The sequence below is a fragment of the Mesoplodon densirostris genome, chromosome 16 (genome assembly GCF_025265405.1).
Source record: "Mesoplodon densirostris isolate mMesDen1 chromosome 16, mMesDen1 primary haplotype, whole genome shotgun sequence".
NCBI classification, from domain to species: domain Eukaryota; kingdom Metazoa; phylum Chordata; class Mammalia; order Artiodactyla; family Ziphiidae; genus Mesoplodon; species Mesoplodon densirostris.
Window position 1 is genome coordinate 88206097 of NC_082676.1, and position 23382 is coordinate 88229478.

Genomic DNA, 23382 nt, shown 5'->3' on the forward strand with positions numbered 1-23382 from the left:
AGAGCGTCTTCTCTGAGGCCCGACTGCCTGAGCTGGACTCATGGGGGCGGCTCTGCACGTCTGTCCGAGCAGTGACCACTGCAGTGGCCTGCGGGTGGAGGACGTGTTTACCTTCGCACACAGGGCCGCTCACCTGCACACGCTTAAAGAGAACCATTAAACGCCATTTTTTATGGGCACGCAGGCTGGATGCAGAAGGCCGGGGAAAGCCCGGGGGCCACAGAAACATCTACACTTTCACACAGGGGCGACTGCGTGACTGCTGATATGTGTCCAGGTTCACAGACTGCAGAACTAGGAAGGGTGCATGCAGCCCAAGGACAGCGGAATGCCACTCACGCTGCGGACCACGGCCTTCTCCTCGTCGGCGCAGGCACAGAGCAGGGTGCGCAGGACGGGCTCCAAGTGCTGCGTGATGTGGCCTTCCGCGTGCAGCAGCAGTACCGCCAGCAGCTGTGCCGACTTCACCCTGGTCCCCACCACCCAGTCGGTGATGTCATGACAGATGGCGGGAAGGATCTTGGAGAGGTTTCTGAAGACCAGCTCCCGGCAGCCCAGCCCCGGGCGGCTCCCTGTGGGTCATAAAGATGGATGGGAACCCGTGAAATTCACAAACAAGATCTCAACGATTCGTGTGCAAAGTCACTTACTACACATCCCTCATTTAAGGCGCACCTACGGGTTTTATTTTGAGGTCTTAAAAAACTCAAACCAACTCTGAAGACAGAAATGAAGCCACAGTGTCATAATTTACTTTAAGTTTCTACAGAGATCCTGAGGTGTGACACCCCGTAAACTACATGCTCGAAGGGCACAACCCTGTAAGTTCTGACAAGTGGACACCACTGTGAACCATCACGGCCATCAAGATAACGCGCACCTGTCACCCAGAAGGTCCCTGTGCTCCCGACGATGCCCCCCGCCCTCCCCTCCCCCGGGGCAGCCCCGGTTGGCTTCCTGTCACTACAGGGAGCCGCAATTTCTAGATTTTCTGTGAGTGCAGCTGCGCAGCACATGCTCCTCTCTGCCTGGCTTCCTCCGCTCCGAGGCCCAGCAAGTGGTGGGGGGCGCCAGCCCCTGCTCACTGCTGAGCGGTGTTCCAGCACACGGACAGACCACAGTCTGTCTGTCCACCTGCTGACAGATGTCTGAGCGGTTCCGCCGTGGGCTGTCGCCGACGAGACTTCTCTCGGGTGGGCGCCCTGGAGTGCCACGGCTAAGCACATGGAAGGCAGGCACTATACTGATTAAGAAATGGCCGAGTGGTTTTCCGACGCTGCTGCACTGCTGTCTGCCCTCCCCAGCCATGCACGAGGCCTGAAGCTCCTCCACGTCTGCACCACACCTGGCACGGGCAGTCTCAGGTCAAGCCTCCAGGCAGAGGGGGGGATCCCCTGCGGGTTTAATGTGCATTCTCCTCACGAGCAGCGACCTGGAGCACTGTCTCGTGGGCTTGTTTGACATCTGTGTGTCTTCAGTGAAGTGTCTTTTCAAACTTTTTTTGCCACTAAAACAACTGGATTGTGTTCTTGATATTGAGAGTTCTCTCTGTGCTCTGGACACAAATCCTTACGTCAACAATTTGCAAACATCTCAGTCTGTGCCCTGTCGTTTCATTCTCTTAATGTCTTTTTTTTTTTTTTTTTTTTTTTTTGTGGTATGCGGGCCTCTCACTGTTGTGGCCTCCCCCGTTGCGGAGCACAGGCTCCGGATGCGCAGGCTCCGGATGCGCAGGCCCAGCGGCCATGGCTCACGGGCCCAGCCGCTCCGCGGCATATGGGATCCTCCCAGACCGGGGCACGAACCCGTATCCCCTGCATCGGCAGGCGGACTCTCAACCACTGCGCCACCAGGGAGGCCCTCTTAATGTCTTTTAAAGAGCAGAAGTTTTCATTTTGATGAAAAGCACTTTATCAGTCATTCTTTTGTGGAGTGTATTTAGGTTGTACCCTTAGATCCATGTGGCATATGGGGTTAATTTTCATTTATCAGGAGGGTTGGATCCAAGCCCACTTTTTTTGCACATCCAGTGATTCCAGCAGCATTGCTGAGACGTCTTTTCTCCCCTGACTTGTCTTTGCAACTTGCCAAAATTCAGAGTCCACACGCCTGTGTCTGTTTCTGGACTCTGCTCTGTCCCACTGGTCTGTCGGTCTGATTTTTTTTTTTTTAATTTATTTTTGGCTGTATTGGGTCTTTGTTGCTGCACGCAGGCTTTCTCTAGTTGTGGCGAGTGGGGGCTACTCTTCGTTGCGGTGCATGGGCTTCTCATTGCAGTGGCTTCTCTTGTTGCGGAACATGGGCTCTAGGCACGTGGGATTCAGTAGGTGTGGCTCACGGGCTCCAGAGTGCAGGCTCAGTACTTGTGGCGCACGGGCTTAGCTGCTCCGCGGCATGTGGGATCTTCCTGGACCAGGGATCGAACCGGTGTCCCCTGCATTGGCAGGCAGATTCTTAACCACTGCGCCACCAGGGAAGTCCATGTCGGTCTGTTTTTATGTTCATAACCTCACCATCTTGATTACTGTGTTTTCATGTCTTGAAACCAGAAGTACTCATCTTTCAAGCTGGGCCTTCGTCTTCAAAGTTTTGGCTGTGCTAGGTCCTTTACGTTTCTTTGTGAATTTCAGGATAAGTTTCTCAATTTCTATAAAAAAGACTTCGAGGATTTTGATTACAAGATTTTGACCTTAAAGACTCAAAACAACTCTAGAGATAGAAATGAGACCATGACATGTCAAAGTTTAAAGCGTGTTTTAGTAAAAAGAACAGCTTGTACCATGAGGCCTCACTTTGAATTTCTGTTCCTGTTACTTTTCTCTTTTTATGGTATATGAGAGAATTAGTTCTAAATGTTTCGGATTCTGTTGGCTGTTTAAGTGAGCTTGTTATAATTTTGTAAAAAACAAAAAGCAAAATAAATGCCCTTTTCTTCCTGATGACACGTCCCTTGTGGAAAGTTTGTGGGATGAGGGGACAGGTTAGGACCATCTGGGGAGTGGTCCACTGACAGGCGGGCACACGGCCTGAGAGGCATTTCCAGAGATGTGCGCCTCGCTCTGAAGATGGCTCTGAAGCCTCCTTTCCTGTACTTGACACGGCAGACATGATAATTTAAAAGATGGTGCACTGGGCTTCCCTGGTGGCGCAGTGGTTGAGAGTCCGCCTGCCGATGCAGGGGACGCGGGATCGTGCCCCGGTCCGGGAGGATCCCACATGCCGCGGAGCAGCTGGGCCCGGGAGCCATGGCCGCTGAGCCTGCGCGTCCGGAGCCTGTGCTCCGCAATGGGAGAGGCCACAACAGTAAAAGGCTCGCGTACCGCAAAAAAAAAAAAAAAAAAAAAAAGGTGGTGCATTCTCAAACTTTACTAAATCAGAAAAAACCCTGGTGGCAACTAATTTTTGTACCTTTTCCAAAACATGCATGATTTCCCCTTATAGCAGTTGTGCGGCGTGGGAGGTGAAGCTGCATGAATAAACATGTGGACCAAAAAAAAAAAACACCACAGGCCTCCCAGGTACGGGGGAGGAGCCGCCTCCTGGGCCTCACAGTGAACAGCAGCGGGTGCACCGAGGCCTGAGCAGCTGTCTTCACGCTGCCCTTCGGGCAAGGCGTCCCCTCCAGGGCGGCCGCCGAGCCCGACTTCACCTGACCAGGGCTGGAGGGGCCTGCGGGCCCCAGGCCCGGTCCCTCCCACGGTGCTGCCCGTCTGACCTGGTACATGTTTACTAGGCTGTGTCCCTGCCAGCGGCACTCCACCATCGCCCCACTGTAAGAAGACACCTGCAGACAGACTGCAGCGATACAGGCGTCCGATCAAGTTCAGCAGAAAGGACTTCGTTCCTAGACAGAAAGTGTTTCCAGAGCAGAAGAAACTAGACACATGTGGGGTTGAGGGGCAAGGAGGAGGGCCGCAGCCCAGCGGGCAGGGGGCTTCCTTGGAAACGCAGCCCGGATCTGACTCAAGAGCTAAGGGAACACATGGCGTGCCCGCGCACACACACGCGCCCGCGGGTGCTCATGGTCTGGAAGAGACCACGACGAGGGGCAGGACGGGAGGTCCAGCAACGGGAGGCTCTGCTCTGAGGGTAGCATCACCCGGAACGCAAGGACTGCGCCTCACCGGCTCCCTGTGTGTTTGCTTCTTCAGGTGAAGCTCACAAAACAGCTTTGTGAGGTGACAAAGCACCACCTACTTCCAACATTTCCCCATCAGGCTCACGCTCCTCGGCTGGCCGCGCCCTCACGTACCCAGGGAGGCCTGCCCAGGACCGAGAGGGAGGCCCTTCCCACCGTACCTCCGGGACACGCCCTGCCACACCGCTGGCCTGGGCTGGCCGCGCTCACCTGGCGAGGGATGGTGTGCGGGGGGCGGGCCAGCGAAGTCCAGCTTGTCCTTGAGGTCCTCCTCGTTCTCCACCTGCCACTGCAGCCCGACCTGCTCCCAGAGGCCGGCTGCCCCGCACCTGCACACAACGCAGACCCGGGTCAGGTGGCGCTCTCAGGGAGGAGGCCGGGGGAGCTCACCAGCGAGTCTGCCGTGCCTCCACCACGAACCCGAGCAAAGTGCTAAAGACGCAAAACTGTCAAAGCCCTATGGCCTCCCAGCACGCAGGATGCGGGGACACGGTGGCTCCCGCAAGACTCTGGACCAAAGGAAACAACCACCGCCGTAAACAACAACTTAGGAAAAGCCAGAGCCTGGTGAGGCGAGCAGGAGGGAGGCGCGCGGCACGGCGGCTCTGGGGCGGGACGTGCTTGCCCTGGCACCCAGAACCTCGGCCCGTCCACCACGCTGCCACTTACGCGATCTCGGGGATCTCGTCGTCGAGGCCGCTCAGCAGAAGCGGGATGAGCCTGTGCAAGAACGAGTAGCGGTCCCGCAGGCGCAGCAGCCAGCCCCCGACCACGCGCACCACCGCCTGGCGCACCTGCAGGCAGAGGACGGTGAGCGGCCTTCACGCGCGTGCGGTCACACAGGGGCCCCGGAGCCCGCTCAGGTGCTCTGGCAGCTCTGCATCCCCATCTCAGGCCTTGAACGAGACGTTAACACTCTAGGTCTCGCTGCTTCGACCCCTGTCCTCCGGGTTCAGGCCGGACCCTCCATTGGCCACAGCAGGTCCCGCAGCCCCGCCTCAGCCCTGTGGCACGTTTGCGGCCTCCTGTGTGGGAACCTCCTGGCTGGGCTGGGCACCAGCCAACTATGTCCAAGAAGGTGACGTGCGTGCCTCTACCCACCTCACCCACCGCAGGGAAGAGGTGAGCTTCATGTCGCATGTGACCCAGGGAGCAGCAACAGGCCTCTGTTTTTATCATGTTCTGATTGGACCCAAGGATTCCGATGCCTGTTCCAGTTTAGTCGGGCAGGATCCCACCCATGGGGGCTCGGGTTACATCACACCCCGTGGGCTCCCAAAGTAGCCAGCACTGGACGAGGAACAGCCGCCTTGCCTCGGCTTCAGGTTCTCCTCTACGTCACTGGAACTCACCTTCCATCTACCCCCCTCCCCGTGGCCCCCTCTGTCATTCCTGAGCGCCAGTGAGGGGCTGTGGGCCAACCAGACCTCACTCTCCCATTCCACCAGGGTTCTGGCCCAGGGCAGGTGCACACAAGCGCCCAAGGGCCTGAGCTGATCGCCTGTGGGCGCCAGCAGCGGGGCAGGTGGGGCTGTTCCCAGGCAGGCTCCCAGACAAACACCTATATGGTCACATCCTTGGAGCCTCAACAACAGGGTCAGTACTTTATCCCAACTACACAAAGCACACAGAACTCCGTCTTCTAGATGAAACACCCACAATCAGAGACGAGCAATGTGCAGAGGGAGTGCCCGACGGTCAGGGCGAGCCTGGGGCAACCGAGGGCACGTGCCTGTTCATGGGCAGTGGCTCAGCCTGAGCTGGGTGCTCTCAGCTGGATGGTGCACTCAGCGGGGCGGGGCCTTTCTGGGCCTGGAGGAAGCTGTGACAGCCCCGCCGCACCCGGACACCAGCCTTCCCACCTCCCTGGACAGGTCCTGCAGACCTCAAGGGACCAGGCTCCCGAGGGAAGAGCGAGGCCATCCCTCTGGGTCCCCTGCTGAGAAAGTAGGGAGGGACAGGCCTCTTTTCACTTCCTGGGTAAGTGATCAGAGCCTCTAATCTTCCTGTGTAATAGAATAGGCACCTGGAGCCATTCTGGCTGTCTGCACACACACTAGCAAAACTGTCCTGACTCGTGCAAGTTCAATGTTTCATGGTATAAAGTAACTGTGACCAGCACAGAGAAAGGTGCTCAACATCACTAATCACTAATCCTCAGGGAAATGCAAGTCAAAACCACAGGGAGATACCAACTCATGGATGCAGAGGAACTGGATCCCTTGTACATTGCTGGTAGGAATGCAAAGCAGTGCAGCCACGTGGAAAACACTTTGGTGACTTCAACAAGCTACACACATGTTACTGTAGGACGGACACAGCAATTCCACTCCTGAGTGCTTACCCGAAAGAAGTGAAGCAGGACTCAAACAGATCCCTGCACACCATCGTCCTCAGCATCTCTAGTCACTACAGCTAAAAGGTGGAAACAACCCAAGAGTCCGTGGATGGATGAACGGAGGAACACAATGTGGTCTGTCCACACGGTGGATATTATTCAGCCTTAAAAGGAGCAAAGCACTGACACCTGCCACAGACGGGTGGACCTCACCAACGTGATGCTGAGTGAGAGAGGCCAGTCACAATAGGCCCCATCCTGATTCCACTTACATGAAACAGCTAGAATTGTCAAATCCAGAGAGACAGAAAGATTAGAGGTCATCAGGGGGGTGGGGGGGACGGGGAGTAATTGCTTAATGGTCAGAGTTTCTGTTCGTGATGATAAAAAAAGTTTTGGATGGTGGTGATGGTTGCACAACACTGTGAATGTACTTAATGCCACTGAACTGTGCACTTAAAAATGGCTAAAATGGCAAATTTTGTTATAAACATTTTACGAAAAATTTTAAAATTAATGATGTAATATATCAAAAACATTGCACACTTTAAGTGAGGGAATTGTATGGTATGTAAATTATGGCTTGATAAAGCTGTTTTAAAAAATGAAACAAATCAAAATAAAGAGTTAATTATAAGGGAGCCCCCATAGGACGATCAGCTGATTTCTCTACAGAAATGTTGCAGGCCAGAAAGGAGTGGCAAGATACATTCAAAGTCCTGAAAGGGAAAAATCTGCAACCTAGGATACTCTACTCAGCAAGATTACCATTTAGAATAGAAGGAGAGAAAAAGAATTTCTCAGACAAGCAAAAACTAGAAGAATACAGCAATACTAAACCTATCCTAAAAGAAATATTGAAAAGTCTTCTCTAGATAGAAAAGAAGCGAGAAGCTATAGGAAAGAGAAAAATCACAACTGGAAAGTAAATCACTTAAATAAACCAGTATACAGGTTAAAAAAAATGAAAACAATTTTTGTGACAGCAACAATAACCACAATGAATGACAAAAGGATAACTATGAAGATGCAGAAGAGGACATCAAAGTCATAAAGTGGGGGGGAGAAGAGGAAGAAAATGTAGATTGTTTTTTCTTTCAGAATGTGTTTGAGCCCATAATGACTATCAGTCTAAAGCAAGTAGATATAATTATGGGTTAACATACTTGAAAAACAGGGTAACCACAAATCAAAAACATACAACAGATTCACAAAACCCCAAAAGAAGAGAACACAAGCATAATATAAAAGGAAATCATTAAACCTCTGGCTAGGCTCACCAAGAAGAAAAGAGAGAGGTCCCAAATAAATAAAATAAGAAATGAAAAAGGAAAAACAACAACCGATACTGCAGAAATACAAAAGACCATAAGAGAATACTATGAACAATTATATGTCAACAAATTTGACAACCTAGAAGAAATGGACAAGTATCTAGAAACATACAGCTCACCAAAATTGAAACAAGAAGAAATAGAAAACTTAAACAGATCGATTACTAGAAGTTAAGTAGAATCTGTAATAAAAAAGCTCCCTGGGCTTCCCTGGTGGCGCAGTGGTTGAGAATCTGCCTGCCAATGCGGGGGACACGGGTTTGAGCCCTGGTCTGGGAAGATCCCACATGCTGTGGAGCAACTGGGCCCGTGAGCCACAATTACTGAGCCTGTGCGTCTGGAGCCTGTGCTCCGCAACAAGAGAGGTCGCGATAGTGAGAGGCCTGCGTACCGCAATGAAGACTGGCCCCTGTCTGCCACAACTAGAGAAAGCCCTCACACAGAAACGAAGACCCAACACAGCCATAAATAAATAAATTAATTTAAAAAAAAAAAAGCTCTTTGCAGGGAATTCCCTGGCGGTCCAGTGGTTAGGACTTGGCGCTTTCACTGCCAGGGCCCAGGTTCAATCCCTTCGTGGGGAACTAAGATCCCACAAGCTGCATGGTGTGGCAAAAAACAAACAAACAAAAACTCCCTGCAAACAAAAATCCAGGACTGAATGGTTTCACTGAGGAATTCTACCAAGCATACAAAGAACGTACACCTATCCTCCTCAAACTCTTCCAAAAGACTGAAAAGGAGGGAACACTCCCAAAGACATTCTATGAAGCCACCATCACCCTGATACCAGAAACAGACAAAGACACCACCAAAAAAGAAAATTACAGGCCAATATCGTCGATGAATATAGATGCAAAAATTCTCAACCAAACATTAGCAAACCCAATCCAAGAACGCATAAAAAAGATCATACACCACGACCAAGATGTACTCATCCCAGGGTGGGTCACAAGGATGGTTCAACATATGCAAATCAATCAATGTGAAACACCACATCAACAAAAGACAAAAACTACATGCTCATCTCAATAGATGCAGAAAAAACATTTGATAAAATTCAACATCCATTCATGATAAAAACTCTTACCAAAGTGGGTATAGAAGTAACATATCTCAACATAATAAAAGCTATTTGTGACAAACCCACAGCCAACACAATACTCAATGGTGAAAAGCTGAAAGTCTTCCTCCTAAAATCTGGAACAAGACAGGGATGCCCACTCTCACCACTTCTATTCAACATATATTGGAAGTTCTAGCCACAGCAATCAAATAAGAAAAAAGAATAAAAGGTATCCAAGTTGGAAGAGAAGAGGTAAAATTCTCACTATATGCAGATGACATGATACTATATTTAGAAAACCATAAAGACTCCACACAAAAACTACTAGAACTGATGAACAAATTCAGCAAAGTAGCAGGATACAAGATTAACATACAGAAATTGGTTGCATTTCTTTACAGTAACAATGAAACATCATAAGGAAATTAAAACAAAAAAATCTTTTAAAAATTGCAACCAAAAAATTAAAATACTTAGGCATAAACCTGACCAAGGAGGTAAAAGACTTATGTGCTGAAAGCTATAAAACATAAAGAAATCTACAGATTTAATGTGATACCTATCAAATTACCCATGACATTTTTCATAGAGTGAGAACAAATAATCCTAAAATTTACATGGAATCATAAAAGATCCAGAATTGCCAAGGCAAACCTGAGGAAAAAGAACAAAGCAGAAGGCATAACCCTCCCAGACTTCAGACAATACTATAAAGCCACAGTGATCAAAAGAGCATGGTAGGGGCTTCCCTGGTGGTGCAGTGGTTAAGAATCCGCCTGCCAATGCAGGGGACACAGGTTCGAGCCCTGGTCTGGGAAGATCCCACATGCCGCAGAGCAACTAAGCCCATGCGCCACAAGAAGCCACTGCAATGAGAAGTCTGTGCACCGCCACAAGCAGCAACCCTCGCTTGCCGCAACTAGAGAAAGCCCGTGTGCAGCAACGAAGACGCAACGCAGCCAAAAATAAATAAATCTATTTAAAAAAATAAACAGCATGGTATTGGCACAAAAACAAACATATGGATCAATGGACTAGAGAGCCCAGAAATAAACCCACACAACTATGGACAATTAATCTTTGACAAAGGAGGCAAGAATACACAATGGGGAAAAGACGGTCTCTTCAGCAAGTGGTGTTGGGACAGTTGGACAGGTGCATGTAAATCAATGAAGTTAGAACACACCCTCTCACTATACACAAAAATAAACTCAAAATGGCTTAAAAACGTAAACATAAGACATGACACCATAAAACTCCTAGAAAAGAACATAAGCAAAACATTCTCTGACATAAATCATACCAAGGGTCAGTCTCCAAAGCAATAGAAATAAAAGCAAAAATAAACAAATGGGAGCTAATCAAACTCACAATCTTTTGTACAGCCATGGAAACCATAAACAAAATGAAAAGATGACTTACGGACTGGGAGAAAATATTTGCCAATGATGTGACCGAGGGATAAATTCCCAAAATATACAAACAGCTCATACAACTCAACAACAAAAAAACAAACAACCCAATCGAAAAATGGGCAGAAGACCTAAACAGACATTTCTTTAAAGAAGACATACAGATGGTCAACAGGCACATGAAAAGATGCTCAACATTGGTAATTATTCGAGAAATGAAAATCAAAACTACAATGAGGTATCACCTCTCACAGGTCAGAATGGCCATCATTAGAAAGTCTACAAATAACCAACGCTGGAGAGTGTGGAGAACAGGGGACCCTCCTACACTGCTGGTGGGAATGTAAGTTGGTGCAGCCACTATGGAGAACAGTATGGAGGTTCCTCAAAAAACTAAAGCTATAGCTAACATATGATCCAGCAATCCCACTCCTGGGCACATATCCAGAGAAAGCCATAATTCGAAAAGATTCATGCACCCCTATGTTCACAGCAGCACTATTTACTATAGCCAAGACATGGAAACAACCTAAATGTCCATGGACAGATGAATGGATAAAGAAGATGTGGTGTATATATATATATATATATATATATATATATATATATATATATACACACAGTGGAATATTACTCAGCCATAAAAAGGAATGAAATAATGCCACTTGCAGCAACATAGATGGACCTAGAGATTGTCATACTAAGTGAAGTAAGTCAGAGAAAGACAAATACCATATGATATCACTTATATGTGGAATCTAAAATATGACACGAACCTATCTATGAAACAGAAATAGACTCATAGACATAGAGAACACTTGTGGTTGCCAGGGCGGAGGAGGGTGGGAGAGGGATGGAGTGGGAGTTTGGGATTAGCAGATGCGAACTAGTATATATAGAATGGGTAAACAACAAGGTCCTACTGTAGAGCACAGGGAACTATATTCAACATCCTGTGATAAACCATAATGGAAAAGAGTCTAAAAGGCAATGTACATATATGTCTAACTGAATCACTTTGCTGCACAACAGAAATTAACACAACGTTGTAAATCAACTATAGGCCAATAAAAACAAAGAAGAAACAAATCAAGAACCTGTGGTTGGAGGCAGGGTGGGTTGCTGCGAGCAGCCTGGGGCCAGACCCAGGCCTGGAGTGGGAGGCCAGCTCCAGCTGGGGGCCCTGCGTACCTTACACCAGCCCCAAGCCTCGGACGTGGAGGACTTCCGTGGGAAGGAATGAGATGATATTTAATGTATGGATGGACAGGACACGAGGAAGCTGGCACTTCTGATGTCGGGGCCACAGGGGCCACGTGCCGACCACCCTGCAAGTCCCCCACCGGCAACCACTGCTCCTCCCACCCCAAGGGACCGGAGCCCTTCACCCCATCCTCCCTTTGGGAGAGAGCCTGCCCTCACAGCCTTCACTCTGCTCCCCACGGCTTCAAATCCACGACACGCCCTCTGAGCTGGCTTCTGCCAACAAAAGAGCCGGTTCTCTCACCTCCACCTGCCTGCCTGCCTGTCTTGTCTGTCTGTCTCTCTTCAGGCCCCAAAGCCAATGGAAGGAATTACCCCAACACACCAACCCTGGCTCCATCCTCCTCCCAGGCTCGTTCGCCAACCTCTGCAGCTTTTTGATTAAATCACCTTGATGGAGGAGGATGTACAGATGCTTCTGCAAACCGTGGAAATACTCAGTTCAGAGTTTCTTCCTAAAAGGAAGCAGTCCTATTCCCCATTCCTTAGAATTTAGAATAACAAATATATTAAGACAACTCAGGTCTCCCCCAGCTTCTCAAAGACGTGAAACAGGAACACCTGTGACCGTGAATGATGGAAGGACCTTTAACGTCACATGTAGTGTCTTTAAAAAAAAGACAAAAGTGAGGGAGTGACAAATAGCACACTGGCACACTTCTGGTGGAGAAAAGGAACTGCCTAGAGGAGCTCTGGTTACCTGGGGGACGCCATCGAAGAGCCGCTGAGCAAAGTGAGGAAGGACGTCGTCCACTGACTTCCCGCTGCCAAACTCGATCACCGTGCCCGTGGCCTCGATGACGGCCACCCGCACCTTCCAGTGCTGGTGGGAGATGGACTGCATCAGGGGGCCGATCAAGGATTCCGACTGCATGTGGAAGTGGTCTGTGGGACGGGGAGACCATCAGTCACCAGGGGAGCCTGTGAGCGTCAACCCTGGCCTGGCTCCCTTGGGCTGGCCACACACAGCTTTGTACCCCCAGCACCAGGAGAGGCGCAGAGTTGGGCGTGTGACCCAAACAACACCTCTCCGACCCAGAGGCTTGGGAGGACCAAAGGGAAAAGGCTGGGGCTGGACCCATCTCAGCTGAGCACAAGAGCTGGGAGGGGAGAACCCGAAGCCGCAGATGGCTGCGACAGGCACTCCAGAGTACCCTGAGTGGGGAGACACTGCGCGTCCCCACCTCTGGATGAGCCTGCAGCCAGACACCCAGCACGACCGCAGGAAGCTGGATCAGCACCGCCTCAGGCAAAGCCACCCCACTTCCTAAAGGCCTCACAGGAAGTCACGACCAGGGGTTCCTCGTGACAGCCAAGCGAACCCTCTGGTTTAGCAGTTGTGCCGCTGCTTGAGACCCTTCTGTAAGGTCGCTATTTCAGTGATACTTGGGGCGAGTTCTTTCAGCGCTCGGGTCCTCAGATCAAGGCAGGCTCTGGTCCACTACTGCCCAGTGTGCGGGGAGCCAGAGGAGAGACCCCGCGCGCAGAACTGGGGGGTGGGGGACAGAGGGGACGGCGTTGAGACGGAGAGATGCTTCACTCGGCAACCGGCGAGCATCCACTGCGGGCAGGCACTGCGCTCCAGGATGCGGGTGCAACAGGGCGCGGACCGGGGCGGGCTTGGGGAAGGGGCGACATGGGAGGAGACAAGGGGAGGGCACCTGGCGTGGCGCGCGCCAGGGCCGCGGCGCACTCGCAGCTCTCTCGGCGCACGGCGGCGAAGGGGTCAAGCAGCGTGCAGCGCAGCACGCGCACCGCGTCGTCCAGGTGGGGCGCGAGCGCAGCGCCGGTCAGGCGTACGGCCAGGTGGAGCAGCTGCACTAGCGCCAGGCGCAGCTCCTCGCAGGCCTCGGGCGGTGGGCGGCGCGCGGGCTCGGGGCCGGACAGGCGCGCGGCGAGAGCGGGCAGCAGGCGCGGGAGGGCGTCACGGGGCCGCGCGGCTCGCCGCAGTCCCAAGTCCAGCAGGTGCACGGCCAGCGCGCGGCAGCCCTCGGCCGGGTCGGCCAGGCAGCGCAGCAGGCGCGGCAGCAGCAGGCGCGCCCACGGGCCCTGGAAGGCGGCGGCTGCGGCGGCGGGGTCGCCGTCGGGCGCCTCGGGCCGCGCCGCCTCCAGGGTGCGCTGCAGCGCCTCCAGCGCGCGCCGCCGGCCCAGCTTGCTGTCGGCCTCCAGACCGGGCAGCATGCGGCTCAGTACGCGGCTTAGCTCCGCCGCCTCGGCCGTCTGGGCGGCTTCCGCCGGGTCCGGGGACGCCGCGGCCTCGGTCGCCACCAGCGCCGCCATCTTCCCCGCGTTGCTAGTCACCACGGGAGACCGGTGCTTTTACGACGGTCGCGGCGCGGATTACGGCGCGTTTTCCGGTCGGCTCCGAGAGTAACTTTATTGGCAGCTCGGAACACTGACAGGACAAGGCCGGGGGGCGGGGCCTGGGCGGGAAGTCGGAGGGCGGAGGGGACGCGGGCCAGGCCGGGGGTCCTGGGCAGGTCTGGAGCCCGATATGATGGCCGCTGCGGACTTGTGTTCATTGAGGCGTGGTGGTCGTGTCCTTTCGTGTCCTCAGGTGGCTACTGTGACCCTCACCTCTCCTGCATGACCGGGTCGGACCAGTTCCGTCGGATACGGTGACGTGGAGAGGGCACCTGGTCTCTCCGGCTCGGGTCTTGGTCTAGTGGGTGACACGTTAACCAGCGTGCAGTTACCGTGGTCCTGAGGGATGAAGGCCAAGGAATTTGGCGTAGAGTGGAAGACTTCCTGGAGGAGGTGACAGCCCTAGCGTAATATAAGGGGTAAGTAAGAGTTAACTAGGTGAAGGGGGGGTGAAAGCGTTGCAGAGGGAGGGGACAGCATGGACAAAGGCCTATGGTGGGAGTGGGACTGCTCAGTTGTGCCCCCCAAAGTTCACGTAGTGGAGTCCTGACCCCCCCCAGGACCTCGAAACATGACCTTACTTAGCAATAGGGCCATTCAGTCTCATCAAGTTAAGAAGGGGCCGTTAGGATGGGCCCTAATCCATATGACTGTGTCCTTATAGAAAGGGGAAACTGGAGACAGACAAGCACACAGGGAGAACGATATGAACATGCATGGCCATCTGCAAGCTTAGGAGAGCGGCCTGGAACAGACTCACTCCCTCAACGGCTCTCGCGGGAAGCAGCCTCTGACACCATGATCTTGGACTTCTGGATTCCAGAACAGTGGGGAGATAAATTTGTGTTGTTTAAGCTGCGAGGTTTATGGTACTTGTTTGGGCAGCCCCAGGAACAAATACGGGGAGGGGGCCTGACACTGTTCCGGGAAATGAAGAAAAGTGCCCTGTGGCTAGAGCCCAGGGGCCCAGGGGGAGCAGGGTCCTCTGGGTGGCTCCACTGGGTCCCAGTGGGGGATGCAAGGGAGGATTTAAGGTGGAAGAGTTTCACGTAAGGTTTGTGTTTTTAGAAAACTGCTTTGGCTGTTGCAGGACAGGCTAGCAGGGAGCCAGGCAGTCGCCACATGAGGCCGTTGCGAAGGCTGTGCTCTGGCTGAGATGAGCGAGTGAACACTTAAGTGGGGGTGGTGGACTTCCCGCCCCAGAAGGTGCTGCAGACGCACTCTCCCGGCTGCTCCCCACGAAGTACAACTAAGTACCTTGCAGCTAGTTCAGCAGACAATGGGGAAAGGCTCTGAGCTGGAAAGGAGGCGGGCTGACTGGGGACTCCAGCACTGGAGGAACAGCCATGGGATGGGTCCCTGGGGTTTCCCTTTCTTGCTTACAGTTTCCTGGAATAGGCGCTAGAGGGGGCTGCAAGCCAGACCTGCCGACAGGCCACTCTCGGGGTACACGATCACAGTCTCGGCATCTGTTCTGTGTGGCCCGCTGCCTGCGGGGCCTTGAACTGACAGGAGCCCTCCCTCGACTGCGTGACCTAGGTGACAGCCCGCAGAGTCACCGGTAAACCGAAGTTCCTGATGTGACCCCCCCAACCCCCTTGTGATAACCTCTCTCCCTGTGGGGCCCACCGATTAAACCCCTGTGAAGCTCACCAAAACCCTGCTCCCTCTGGTCTGAACTGACCTATCCAGCCTTAGCCCAGGAACACCAAAGCACAGCCCTGTAGACCTAATACAGGTGTGCGCCCCGGGTCCTGACTCCTGGGCACTGTGCCTGTACCTCCTCCAGGACCTGGGAGTCGTAAGCTTCTCTGTTCCGCTATTTCTTGAGGTCTTTGTGGAACCACCAGGCCGCCTGGCCACATGCCTTCTGACACTGCAGGGAGCACCCACAGGGATGGAGTGGCAGCCGGGGCAGCACCGGGAGAATGGAGCGGACAGGAAGGGCGTTGCAGGGGCTGGGGTAGAACTATCACTGAGGGCCTCCCTGGTGGCGCAGTGGTGGAGAGTCCGCCTGCCGATGCAGGGGACGCGGGTTCGTGCCCCGGGCTGGGAAGATCCCACATGCCGCGGAGCGGCTGGGCCCGTGAGCCATGGCCGCTGAGCCTGCGCGTCCGGAGCCTGTGCTCCGCAACGGGGGAGGCCACAGCAGTGAGAGGCCCGCGTACTGCAAAAAAAAAGAAAAAAAGAAAAGTGCACAGAGCCTCAGATCTGCAGGACAATCGTTTTTATCACCAGAGTCCCAGAACAGGAGGAGGGAGAATGTGGGCTGAAAAAGTGTTTGAAGAAATAATGGCTGAAAACTTCCCAAATTTGGTGAAAGACATAAACCCATAGATACGAGAAGCTAAGGAACCCCTATGTAGGATAAGCCTTCTAAAAATCCATACTAAGAAACATCATAATTAAATCTCTGAGGACTAAAGACAGAAAAAAAATGTGAAAACAGCCAGAGAGGAATGATGTGTTTCCTAGAGAGGAACACCAGTGTGAATGACAGATTTCTCATCTGAAATCACAGTGGCTGGAAGGAAGTGGCATATTTTTTATATCTGATTGTTGAAGCAAAAACTATAATACTGGGACTTCCCTGGTGGTGCAGTGGTTAAGAATCTGCCTGCCAATGCAGGGGACAAGGGTCCAATCTCTGGTCTGGGAAGATCCCACGTGCTGCAGAGCAACTAAGCCTGTGCGCTATAACTACTGAGCCTGCACTCTAGAGCCTGCGAGCCACAACTACTGAAGCCCAGGTGCCTAGAGCCTGTGCTCCGCAACAAGAGAAGCCACCACAATGAGAAGCCCACGCACCACAACAAAGAGTAGACCCTGCTCTCCGCACCTAGAGAAAAGCCAGCACACAGCAACAAAGACCCAATGCAGCCAAAAATAAATAAATTTATATTAAAAAATTATAATACTGATGAGCTCTGTGCACGTGGGGGAAATATTTACAATAATTATATTTGAAAAGTGAGGGCGGTAAAGGGAGGTTTCTAGACTGCACTAGATGTGGTGAAACATGGGTACCAGTAAACTGATAATTACATACATGCACGGGAGTGTGTAGAACAGCCACTAAGAAAAGTAAACAGTGATATACTCAATACATTATAAAGTGAAATTCTAAAGGGTATTCGAGTATCCCACAATATGGCATGAGGAAACAAACACATAAGAAAATGGCAAACTTAACCTCTAATTATCAATAGTTCAAATATAAAGGGGCCAAACACACCAGTTAGAAGACAGATTTGCAGAGGGAATAAAAAACCACGACTCAACTATATGTCATTTACCATATGCTAAAACTCACTTCAAACGTAATGATGTGGGTAGGTTGAAAGAAAAAGGAAAAAGATATCATGTAAACAATTTCCCTTCAGAGTGAGGGAAATTTCTACAGAAAAAGAGGTCCATTGTATAAGAATAAAAGGATCAGTCTACCAGGTAGATACATAGCAATCGCAAATGTTTATGACCCAAACAACAGGCCTTCAAGATACATGAAGCAAACACTGGCAGAGCTGAAAGGAGAGAGACCAATCCCCAGTTACAGGTGAGGACCTCAGCACCCACTCTCCACAACTGCTTTAACTACTAGACATTCCACAAGGACACAGAACACCATCAACCAAAGGGATCAGTGGACATTTACAGACCCTCCACCCAACAGAGCAGGATGCCCGTTATTCACAGGTGCCCAGGGACATGCCAGGATAGACTGTATCCATAAAACAGACCTCAGCAAATGTAAAAGAAAGGAAGTCACAGAGAGCATGTTCTCTGACAAAAAATGGAATCAAACTAAAAATCAGTAACAGACAATCTTCAAACATGGAAATTAACTTGGTTCTACTCAGAAATAAAGAGGAAGGAACTATTGATACATGCAAGAACTTGGATGCATCTCTAGGGGATTTTGCTGAGTAAAAGAAGACAACAATACCGATAGTGTGATTCCATGTGTATAACATACATGAGATAACATAATTACAGAGATGGGGGACACATGAGTGGTCTCCAGGGGTTAGGGATGGGGCTGGGTGCGACTACATGGGTGGCAGAAGGAGCCTTGTATAGTGATGGTGCTGGAGTGTCCTGACTGTGGTGGTGGCTACATGAGTACTTAGGGGGGATCAGACCTCTTGTCCCGTCCCCAGACATTCTTCCAGACTGAATAGAATAAACAGGGGCAGTAGAACAGGGGGACCAAGGAGAGAAAAGTCTTTATCTGAGCAACATGAAACAGGAGCAAGAAGCTACATAAACGAAGCTGCGTAAAAGGTGGATGATGGAAGCAGAAATGCTAATTTCTGGTTAGTAGACGTCCTAGGAAGAGGGATAATCAAAATGGGGCAGAGAAGGTATTCAAAAGGATAACCGAGACAAATTTGCCAGAGTTAAAAGTGAAAGACCTTCAGATTGAAGGAGCTACACAGCACCAGTGAGGCACACGTATTGACATGTTGTGAAATTTAGGAATACCAGGGCTTCCCTGGTGGCGCAGTGGTTGAGAGTCCGCCTGCCGATGCAGGGGATACGGGTTCGTGCCCCAATCTGGGAGGATCCCATATGCCGCGGAGCGGCTGGGCCCGTGAGCCATGGCCGCTGAGCCTGCGCGTCCGGAGCCTGTGCTCCGCAACGGGAGAGGCCACAACAGTGAGAGGCCCGCATACCGCAAAAAAAAAAAAAAAAAAAGAAATTTAGGAATACCAAAGAAAAACAGGAGTTTGTAGGAGACTGCCAGAGAGAGAACAGGGTGCCTTCACAGGGACAAGAGTCAAATTGATGTCAGATGTTTTTCTTTAGTTCCACAAATACTTTTGTAATTGCTTCCAGTGGCCCGTTTAGGGTAAAAAAAAAAAAAAAAAAAAAAGTTGATTTGTTTTTCCCCAACAGGAAAATATACGGACAAATCTGAACACAGTAAAGGAAAGGGAATGATAAAGGTTAGAACAGAAATTAATGAAACAGTAAAATGAACATACATACAACAGAGATTATTAAAACCAAGAGTTTATTCTTTTTAAGGGCTAATAAAGCTGATAACCCGCCTGTCAGGACTGACAAAGGAAAAAAAAGTTCAAAAGCACGAATACCAACATGAGGATAAAGGAGTTTATCATGAAAGGTTCTAAACATTAAAAAGATACTAAAGTAATAATACTTTATGCCAAAAAATATATGAAATAGAGGAAATCCTAGGAAAACATAATTTACCAAAACCTCCACTAGAAGAAATAGAAACTCAGAATAGCCTACTACCTATTAAAGAAGTTGAAGTTATCATTTCAAAGCTTCCCACAATAAAGGCTATAATCACAGATGGCTTTACCAGCAAACACTTCAGAACACTTAATAAGGAAATAACTCCAACCGCCAAATTGTGTTCTAAAGTGCCTGTACCATTTTGCATTCCCAGACAGTAATGAATGAGAGTTGACTGTTACTTCACATCCTTGCCAGCAATTGGTATTGTCAGTTTTTTTTGAATGTTAGCTATTCTAATGGGTCTGTAGTGGCATCTCGTCGTTTTATTTGCAACTCCTTATGGCGTATGATGTTGTGAATCTTTTCATATCCTTGTTTTCCATTTTCTATCTTATTTAGTGAGATGTATGTTCAGATCTTTTGTCCATTTTTAATTGTATTTATTGTTGAGTTTTAAGATTTATATATTTTGATACGTCTTACCAGATATATGTTTTACTATTTTCTCTCACTCGGTGGCTTTTCATTTTCTTAACAGTAATTGGCAGAGCAGAAGTTTTACATTTTAATAAAATTCAACTTAGTTTTTTTTTTTTTAAAAAAAGGAAATAACTCCAATCTGAAAATAGGAAGAAAGAACATCTCCCAACTCATTTTGTGGAGCCAGTGTCACAACCTTGATCCCAAAAAGTGAGAGGGAAATTACGGAAAGGAATATTAGAGATCAACTTTTTTCAACACAGATGCAAAAATCCTAAACAAAATCTTAATAAATTAAATCTGGAAATAGGCACTTTAGAACAGATAATACATTGAGACCAGATTGAGTTTATTCCAGGAATGCAAGTTAATTTTTTTTTTTTTTTTCTTTTTGCGGTATGCGGGCCTCTCACTGTTGTGGCCTCTCCCGTTGCGGAGCACAGGCTCCGGATGCGCAGGCCCAGCGGCCATGGCTCACGGGCCCAGCCGCTCCGCGGCATATGGGATCCTCCCAGACCGGGGCACGAACCCGTATCCCCTGCATCGGCAGGCGGACTCTTAACCACTGCGCCACCAGGGAGGCCCGCAAGTTAATTTTTTAACATTAAAAATTAATGTGATTTACCACATTAAAAAAATAAATTTATTTATTTATCTTTGGCTGAATTGGGTGTTTGTTGTGTGGCGAGCAGGGGCTACTCTTCATTGTGGTGCACGGGCTTCTCACTGCGATGGCTTCTCTTGTTGCAGAGCACGGGCTCTAGGTGCACAGGCTTCAGTAGTTGTGGCTCGTGGCCTTCAGTAGTGGCTCGTGGGCTCTAGAGCACAGGCTCAGTAGTTGTGGCACACAGGCTTAGTTGCTCTCTGGCGTGTGGGATCTTCCAAGACCAGGGATTGAACCCGTGTCCCCTGCATTGGCAGGCAGATTCTTAACCACTGCGCCACCAGGGAAGTCCAACCACATTTTTAAAAAAGGAGAAAAATTGTGTGATCATCTCAGTAGTTGCAGATAAAGCATTTGATGAAATTTGATGCCCATTTGTCATTTAAAATCTTAGCAAGTTACGACTAGAAGGGAGGTTCTCTAAGGCATGTCTGCCAAAATCCCACAGCCAGAAAACATGTTCAGTGTAGTTGTTTCCACAGTAGCCCATTTTCCCCCAGCTCTGCACACATGGCCAGTCCTCTCCCAGTAAAGTGGAGCCCCAGCTGGCCTGTAACTCGCTGTGGCCGTCAGAGTGTGGCGGAGGAGGGCCCAGCTGCTTGTGCCTGTTGTGAAGGTCTGGCCACCACCTCACCTGTTAGGATGGTTCTTATAAAAAACAAGCAGAAACTGACAGACATTTGGGAGGATGTGGAGGAATTAGGACCCTTGAGCCCCGCTGGCGGGAATGTAAAATAGTGCAGCCACCGTGGAAACAGTGTGGTGGTTCCTGAAAAAATTAAACAGGATTAGCAAGTGATCTGGCAATTCCCCATCGGGATGTATGGGTGAAAGAAGGGGAAGCAAGGACTCGGGTTTGGCACCCTCGTTCGCAGCAGCATATTCACAGCAGCTGAAAGGCGGAAGCACCCCACCCGCCCGCAATGGGCGGGTGGATACACAGTACACGAGGCATACATCTGACTCTCAGCCTTAAACAGGAATGCGGAGCTGACACCTGCTACCGTGTGGGTGAACCTCGACCACGTCAAGCACAGTGAGAGAAGCCAGCCACGAAAGGCCACGCGTTGTGTGATCCCGTGTCCGTGAGGCACCTGGCTCCGTGGCCCGGGTTGGGAATTCTAGTTGCTAGAGGCTGTTCCGAGGTCAGGTTTGGGGCAGGTGGATGGTGGAGTAAGAGGGAAAAAGCAAAGCTCCTCTGTCCTTTCCCGGCCCGCCTCCCGCCTCAGCCTCACCAGAGGAAGGGAAAGGCTTTAACTTTCAAGTCAGGCTTGAGTTATGATCATTTCATAGCTCTGGACACTTACAATGACTGAGTTGACCCTGGGTTTATATCTTAACATGACAGTAGAACTTTGAAATTCTCTACGTTTGAGCCAAAATGTATAGGCAGGAGAAGAGAAGGAAACTCCTCCGAATAGATTTTAAAGACCCAGCCAAGGTAGGAAAAAGCAACTTCAGGTCTGTTCCAGGACCCCCTCGTTCAGTGTCCTGGTTACAAACGTTGTGAAGTGTGTCGTTTCACCAGCATAATAAACTGATGTAAGCAGATGCGCTTGGTTGGTCCATTCATTCGCTATCTCCTCCGGCCGGTTCTCATGGGGTGCTCGGGGTCCCTGGCATCCGCAGCAGCTCCTCCTCCTCACGGAGCCCGTTCTCGGTGCTCGGTGCTCGGGGGTGGGGGGACAGTCAGTCGAAGGACGTCCTGAGCAGGTGCCGGGAGGAACAGAGGGCAGGATGCCTGAGGACAACAGGGATGGGGGAAGACACTCGTCAGGCACAGGCGAAAGCACGGTGGGGCCCTGGAGACGGGCGGCCCTTGCTGCTTGAGGTTGTCACCAGCTTTGTTTTCTGCAGAGGTTGGGGGTGTCACCATAAACTCAGGACCTTACGCCCCCTGATTACCTCAGCGTCTGTGGGTCAGGAGCCCAGGCAGGGCTCAGCTGTGTCCCCTGAAGGTGGCCCCGGGTCCACCCAGAGGGCTGGGTCCTCTGCTGGGAGTGCCTTGGATGCGCCTGGGGGCCACCCGCCACACCCCCGAACCATCCCCGGGAGCAGTGTGTGGATTAGATGCCTCGGACGCGCCTGGGGGCCACCCGCCACACCCCCGAACCATCCCCGGGAGCAGTGTGTGTGGTTTAGAGGCACCAACTGCTTCCTGCCGCCTCTCCGGGGCCTGGGGCAGGCCGTGTCCCTCCCCTTCACCCCGCTCTGGGCCCCCTGCTCTCCCGGCTCCGCCATGCGGGACGTGGCTGGAAGAGCTGTAGTTGGCGGCGTTCGTGGTCACGGGCCTTGGCTCCGCCATGCGGGACGTGGCTGGAAGAGCTGTGGTTGGCGGCGCTCGTGGCCACGGCCTTGGCCGTGTGCCTCCTGCTCTGCTCCCACCCCCCGGTCCCTTCAGTTCCTGTCAGCTGGGGTGAGAGCCACACCCACCTCGACGGGTGGGGGAGATTCGATGGCTCTTCCAGGTAAAGCCCCCGGCCCGGCCCCACGGCCCCACGCTGGTCAGGTGGCAGGGCCCACGTTGGCGCCGGGAGGGCGGGTGAGAACCCTCCTTTCCTCACCCCCAGCGGATATCTGTCTCCTTGCCCGGCAGAGTCTAAACGACAGGACATGGCATCCGTGCTCCCTGGGGCTCTCGGCACAGTGGCGGGGGGATGGGGGGGACGGAAGTTCAGCAAATGGCCTCTGGCACACTTAGAATAGAGCTGCAGCTGCAGGGAGCCCTGGGCGGCACCCCAGGGCCCAACCTGGCCCTCAGGTGTGGGAGCCACAGGGAGGGTTCCCCGCAGAAGCAACGTCCCCGTTGAGTCTTGCTGGGTGAACTGGACTTGGCAGAGCCAGGAGTTTGGGGCGGGGGAGAGGGGTGGTTGGAAAATAATGTGGCTTTGAAGTTGGACCTTTGCAAGACTTGGTGATTCGGGTTCCAGGGACGAGGTGAGGACCTCGGGGCTGGGGCACGTGAAGCCCTTCTGCTGGCTGTGCTGGGGTGGGTCCTTCGCTGTGGGTGGAGGGGACACATGGACCAGCACGACCTGCTGGGACTTCTGAATGATGACATGATCACCACTGAATGTTTTCAGGACACCCAGTAAACCGGGACTTGTCACCA

General features: G+C 51.4%; 2 protein-coding genes across 3 annotated transcripts in view; one reads left to right on the forward strand and one right to left on the reverse strand.

Moving 5' to 3' along the window:
* DNAAF5 (dynein axonemal assembly factor 5) overlaps positions 1–13865 on the reverse strand; it is a 37491-nt gene extending 23626 nt beyond the window's left edge. For both annotated transcript variants that reach the window (XM_060120384.1, XM_060120383.1), the window contains exons 1-5: positions 13213–13865; positions 12252–12436; positions 4808–4932; positions 4349–4467; positions 340–572 (exon numbers count right to left, since the gene is read on the reverse strand). In XM_060120384.1, the coding sequence (XP_059976367.1) occupies positions 340–572; positions 4349–4467; positions 4808–4932; positions 12252–12436; positions 13213–13831 (1281 nt within the window). In that variant the 5' untranslated portion in view covers positions 13832–13865. The remainder of the gene's footprint in view (positions 1–339; positions 573–4348; positions 4468–4807; positions 4933–12251; positions 12437–13212) is intronic.
* Positions 13866–14000: 135 nt separating this feature from the next.
* Positions 14001–23382, forward strand: part of PRKAR1B (protein kinase cAMP-dependent type I regulatory subunit beta) — a 96814-nt gene continuing 87432 nt past the window's right edge. Inside the window, exon 1 of the mRNA XM_060077824.1 lies at positions 14001–14334. The gene's annotated coding sequence lies outside the window, so the exon portion shown is untranslated. The remainder of the gene's footprint in view (positions 14335–23382) is intronic.